The sequence below is a fragment of the Hermetia illucens genome, chromosome 5 (assembly GCF_905115235.1).
Source record: "Hermetia illucens chromosome 5, iHerIll2.2.curated.20191125, whole genome shotgun sequence".
NCBI classification, from domain to species: Eukaryota; Metazoa; Arthropoda; class Insecta; order Diptera; family Stratiomyidae; genus Hermetia; species Hermetia illucens.
The window spans coordinates 86,755,011-86,761,637 of NC_051853.1; the positions used below are offsets into that span (position 1 = coordinate 86,755,011).

The following is a 6,627-nucleotide window of genomic DNA, read 5'->3' on the forward strand; positions in this document are numbered from 1 at the left end:
GGCCCACGCGCAATAACCAAATGTTGTTCCGCGGTACACGTCTAGAATTGACGACATCGGAATCACCACCTATCAATTAATTTGCTGGCGCAGTAGCTAGTCTTCCGTTCACATCAATACTGTAGAAACAGTCGTCCAAGATCCCGATTACCTTATACGGCCCTGTGCAAGGAGATATTATTGATGAGTTCACAGCTGTGCAGATGCACAGATCCTCATACATGAAGACCTAGGAGTTAATATGGTGGACGGTAGACCTCAGTTGCAAGGTTCGAAAACGCCTTCACTGATGATTCTGAAAAGAAGTACGTAAAGTTAGCAAGTTTTGCAAAGAACGAAACCCTCAGAAGTTCCCAGCGGAAGTTCTGGCGTAAAAGTGTTCATGCATTCTCTGTAAACAGTCCTGAGTCCTAAAGGTACAATTGAGAGAATCTCGGTACGAGGGCATGAGATAATGCCACTTGAGTGCTGCTTTTAACATGCAGGTCTAGGAATCCATCATATCGTTTCCCTGTGGATTATATGGTATCAGGTTTGCTATGAAACTGGAGGATACTGCCCCAAACCGCCTGCCCTGATCAGTTGTAGGAATAAAACCCAGCTGTAACTCTAATTAACCGTCGTGTTCTTTGGAAATATGATCTGATTGTAAGTATGCCTGTGAATGTTGTCGAGAATTTTCGGTCATACAGACTATATTTCTGTTTTTTGGGCTTCAACTATTTAGGAAAGAACGCATTTATCATCCATTATTTGCTTCAACGTACTACCGATCGCTGGTGATGATGCGTCTACCGGATTGGTTCCCCCAGCACGTCTTTGAGCTCCAAAGCTAGCTGTTGAGCAGAATCTGTTCTTAGGTTAGGGGTGTGCACTTTGAAATTGTTGAATAGAAATCCTCCTGTCCTAGGAATTCTTTGAGGTTACACAACGTTCTTAAACTGAAGTTTCTCCGGCAACCGGAAATTAACTGTTTTTCCTGTTGACACCACATTGAAGGTTGCGTCGTGTAGCCGCTCCATAGGAGCATCCGTGCTGTAGAAACTGCCTGAATCTCGATCCAGAAAGCTGCTCTGGTACTGTGAACATTTGCAGTTTGCTTAACTTCATGAAACGGGAACTGCAGCCACTTGAGCCAAAATACCAGGAGTTCGTACAATCTAGCCGCAGCGATGTCTTCGCCGTCTTAACAATGTTATCTCCTCCTTTGTCATATATTGACCGATGTCCAGCCCACGTTAAACGCGCGTTTGTCGTTGGGAAAGCTGCTGATTGACAGGCACAGAGTCGATACTACAAACGGGTTGCCAATCTGGAGCCTCGCTAATGAGAGCATTTGGATCATTTTGTATCTCTCGGAGCATCACTTTGCTATCGATGGAATGATCCCAAACCAGAGTATCCCCAGTTTGTGTCGCGTGTGAGTAAACTGTGGTGTGCAGTATGTCTTTAGACCTAGAGAATTATTTTATCAAGATACCTTCCTAGGGAGGTGCACTTTTTCTATCTTTGTCGCGTATCTGTTTTTGTCATTTGCGTATGCACTCGATTTTTTTTCGGACCTTCGTGCACGAATTTATGATAGTCGCTTGTGAAAAAAAAAACGTTTAGCTCTGAATTTTGTGTTGTGAACAGTCTTCAGAAGGAAATCCGCATATCCGATTTGCCAAGATGGAATCTTCTAAATTTCACCATTATAATTCTGTTGGCAATTATCTAGGGCCTATATCCTCCTCTACACGGAATTGTCTAGAATAATCCCTTATATCGGTGTGAGCTATTGCCGTCCGAAGGGCAGCTAATTTATTAAAATATTCCAGTCGCTGTCGGTCGTTCTACTGGGGATATCTTCCTCATTTTTAAGTATCCATGCCCCCAATTCCTTAACTTGTTCACACAAAAAACGATTGTTTTGTCATCGCTGTCCCCGTAATGCTTGTAGATACTCGAGGATATAGCGCGAATTAATTAAAGACTAACAGAAACGAATTGCACCGTCCTTTATGGTAGTTATCGACTTTGAATTCATTAACCAACGTATGCACTGCTGCATTCGTCATTGAAATTCCCCATCTTGTGTTCCTCCTAAGTTACCAGTAATGACTTTTGCTCTCTACTCTTTGTGAACGGAACAAAGGCTGAAAAAAGAGGAAGTGAAGACTGTTCACCACCTTTTCCTCAGCAATTTCACGGCGTGCCTTGAAGAACGCAGGAACTGCGGCAAAGTGAGAATTTTATAATCTCTGGCAATGCAGATGGGTCGAATCTTCTAAGACTCGCTGGACGCACAGGCTCATTCCAATGTTAAGATACGGCTAGAGCGGAAACGCGGGGAGACCAAGTACCACGTTACCCAGTGCCTCACGGGTTACGGTGATTACTACGAACAGAATCCTCACCGCGTTCGTCTAGATAACTCGCCGAACTGCCTTGAAAACGGTGGCATGAGGGAGAATCCAGAACATGAGAAAGAGAACTGCCTTACGGCTTCCTTTGCAATCGTAAAAATATTTATTTCTCCTAAATAGTGAGCATTTTCGACTTCCCGCGACACAGCGCTTGTCATCAAATTCATCAGTCCCCTTCACATGTCCAAATTCTGTTGAGGTTCCTGCACTCAACAGCTGTCTGGTCCTTAGTCTTCCTCGACTTCCGCAAAATAAGAAAGACCCTCTTGCTCTTGATAATAGTCGCTTATTATATTTTTTCGCCTCCTGTGGAATTCCCTTTCCTTCTTGACAAAATTATGCACTTCCCTAATACACAGTCTCTAAGTGTAGAGGTTTTTCCAAAGAAACTTTTTGCTTTCCCCAGCCCGGACAGTCTATAAGGGCAATATCTATGGTAGAAAAAGAAGACGAAGCAGACCCTGCCTAAGATGGAGCCAGACAGCTTTTAGAGATATCGAATTGGTGGGCCTCGGCCCAAAACCGGGATGTCTGGAGTTCCTTATTAAGGCAGGCCTAGACCGGATACCGGTTATAGAGCCGTTGATGATGATGATGAAAAAGTTTCAGAGGATTCGTAGTAAACAAATTCTGCCATTAACTGACGTTACAAAAATTAATTTTGCTCCTTGATTATTTCAGGTATCATAAGCATGTGCTGGGTAGCTGGAAGCATAGTTGGCTTTTTACCACTGTTCGGATGGCATGCTGGAACCGAAGCGAACGCAGTTTGTCTTTTTGTAAAAGTTATGGACTACAACTATTTGGTGTTCCTATATTTTGCAACAATAATTACGCCAGCTATTTTAATGTTAGCCTTTTATGCTCATATTTATCGAGTGATTATCAGACAGGTAAAGGGACTTTTCTGTTACAACAGCCATGAATGCATTTATACTAATGTTTTGTTATTGCTTTTAAAAGGTACGACAAATAGTCACTATGAATCCTGTAGGCGATAACAGTCGGCGCACGTCCACTTCACATATCCGAATAACACCGCACCGGACTCATGGCGGAACAATGCTTCGGGTCCTTGGTGCAGCCCGAAAGCGAGAAGTGAAAGCTACCCAGAATCTCTCCATAATTGTTTTATTTTTTATGATTTGTTGGATCCCATTGTATACTATCAACTGTATCAAAGCGTTTTGCCCTGACTGTTATGTGCATCCAAAGCTAACGTTCTTCTGCATCATCCTCTCCCATCTTAATTCTGCAGTGAATCCTGTGTTATACGCGTACCATCTGAAAGATTTTCGGGCAGCGCTCAAAAACCTAATATTGAAGATATTGGGGGTTGAGATAGACCAAACAGTCGATTTGAATTATAGAGTGTCCTTAGCTAGTCAGCAGCGGTTACAATCGATTATTGACAAGCGATCTTCACTCCAAAATAGAATCTACATAGGTAAATCCATTTCTTATCTTTTTATTTTTAAGGCTAATTAAACTTCTTGTATCTCGATAGATTCACCGGTCTGGCTGCGACAACAACAGCAACAGCAAGCAGCCAAAAGTCCGTCAGCAATTACATGCAGTTTGAACAGTGTTCACCAAACAGTATCCGCCGTCGCGTCGGCAACTGCTGAAGTTAATAAGGATATCTGGAAGATCGCTGAAGCACCGAGCGGCGCTGAGGAGAGTAGCAAATGCAACCAATCTAAGGAAAGCACGCCATCAAGTAATTCTCCCACCGATAGCTTGAAACCGTCCGAAACAAACGACATGCAGTACGCTTTCGATAATCAAGAATTCTCATCTAGCTTAAACGATTACATAGACGACGAAGTCTTCCTGCCCTCGACCCAGGCAGTCATCAAAATGTCTGATGACCTCCCTGGTCCGTGTCTACATGACAAGCTCGGAACTGAGCCTGATCAATTCGACTACTACAATAAATCGCTCCCAATAAGCGATTCATTCAGTGATTACGAAAATCTCCAAATAGCACAAAATAAGTCCCAAAATCCTATATCCAGTGAAACCACGAGTATTCAGAGTTACACAACTACCCGAAACGGGAGCATACAGAGCGAAAAGAGTGACTTCAACTCACTCCGTCAGTCTGTCGGACAACTGAGCAACTCCGTATTTGTAATTGAGAACGATAGAAACCCATTATCTCCGGTCCATCGACCCCGAATACGAAAGACTTCAAAAATCTCCTCACCATTTGGATCTCTCTCATCCTCGAACAAAATGCAACGATCAACAAGTTGCAGCAATGGCAGCGAATTGACGAATAACAATCACATCGAGAAATTCAGTCCATTGAAAGTAGTTAGTCATCTCATTTTTCCGCCCGTGAAGCATTCGAGCCTCTTCCACATATTCGACTACCACAAGGACAGTGACCACTCCTTTGGGAAGAAGCGAACTTCTTCGGATAGCTAATAGTAGGTTCTAAGGTCTACCTAAGATGAGTATCGTAAGTTGTGCGACAGATAAATAACCGATCAAGTCTCAATTTGAACTCGAAAATGTTTGAAGCCGACAAAGAAGTGCCATAGGAAGGAAGGACGAACTGGCGAAGGTCCAGAGAAATCGGAACAAAACTAAAATTCAAAACAATTAATTTCCCCATTCCCACTTTCCGCAACTCAATTAAAACAAAATAAACTAAGACAAATACACAGGCTTCAAATATCTTAAGGTTTCCAGATAAGCTAAGCAAATATTTATTGTTCAACAATAAAACTAATAAAATATTTATGAAATTATAAAAAAGACATTAAAATAATCCTGTGATTACTACAATTCATTTCGGGGTAGTTGCGAAATGATGTAAGATACAACAACGTGCATTGCGTAGAGGATCAGATTGAAAAACTATTTATCGAACTATTTTTTATTTATAATAAAAAATATTCTTCAAAATGCTATTTATTGTAGGAGATGTGCTCAAAACGATCACAATATTGTAAATAAGGATTGTATTTATTTATTGTTATCGTACATTTAGGCTAAGAATAAAAACCATAAATATCATGTGTATATTTTGTCTTATTTTTGTTCTTTTATCGTCCTTATATCCTTAACTGAAGTCTACTGGGCATCATTCTTCGTTTTCAATATTTGCGTCTTACTGGCTTTATCTCACGAAGTTAGGAATAGTAAATCGGTAACCACCAGAGAGGAGTTAACAAGCCTTACAATTATAATCCGCCCGGTTCCAGCAGAAGGATTTTCATCCGCTTGACCACCCGCCTTCTCCGCCCATGTCCCTGTGGGGCCACTATAAATTAGTTTTTCACGGGGGGAGTTCTGGTATACAACAGCGTAGCCCGCCGCAGCTTCCGGGGTTAATTCAGTTCATGGAGCTTATTTCTTCCAGTTTTCTTGCGACCTTTTTTTCGAGGAAAGTAGATTAATGCGTTTATACCAACTAAACACCTCCCCACCGTAAGGGAGCTAGCCTGTAACTTTTAATCACATTACTTCCCAAGTTCCTTCGCCCTCAAATCAGAAAATACTTTCCACCAACGAGAGGGAAAAAGAGGAAGGGAACTGTTAGTTCAAGGAACCTCCTGCCTTCTGACCAACCGCACGTCTAGCTATATCTTCTTTGCAATAATAAGAACCCGAACGCAATGCACAACATACCTGTCGGGTCTTCTCAGCATCTCCCCGACAATGTTGTCTGGAAAGAGATCCCCTGTTGTTGACGAATCCCATCTCATTCTTACACAAGAATAAAAGATGCGATCGGCGTCACCCACAACCCCATTGCACAACACACAATTAGGAAATTGCACCTTGTGCAGGTAAGACTGAAAACCTTCATGCCCACTTAGAAGCTAGGTAAGAAAATAGTCAGTCTCACCATGCTTCTGATTCGGCCACACACCTAAGTTGCCACATAGCTGCGCAACCCATCTACATTGTTGTCTCATTTTGCCAAGACAACCGTTCTTCCCGAGCAACCACCTCGAATTCTCTCCGTTGCGCTTGTGCATTGCTGTTCGCTCCATAGCAAAAAGGGCAACGGGAGTCACTCCCACAATCACCATCACAGCCAGTTTAGGTAGGCAGACACGACCCGCAAAACTCCCATCCCTGTTCTTGCGCAAGGGGCTTACAATATATCTCAGCCCATGCCTACTGCAGAAAAAACTGGGTTTTACTCATAAAAGGGCGTCGCCTGCTAGACGTTGGACCCCCCATTGTTTGCCATTAGCGG

General features: G+C 42.6%; 1 protein-coding gene across 1 annotated transcript in view; it reads left to right on the forward strand.

Annotated features, from left to right (window-relative positions):
- Positions 1 to 5,441, forward strand: part of LOC119657917 (D(1A) dopamine receptor) — a 251,021-nt gene extending 245,580 nt beyond the window's left edge. Inside the window, exons 3-5 of the mRNA XM_038065103.1 lie at positions 3,090 to 3,301; positions 3,372 to 3,855; positions 3,916 to 5,441. Coding sequence (XP_037921031.1) covers positions 3,090 to 3,301; positions 3,372 to 3,855; positions 3,916 to 4,841 — 1,622 coding nt within the window. The 3' untranslated portion in view covers positions 4,842 to 5,441. The remainder of the gene's footprint in view (positions 1 to 3,089; positions 3,302 to 3,371; positions 3,856 to 3,915) is intronic.
- The last annotated feature ends 1,186 nt before the right edge of the window (positions 5,442 to 6,627 follow it).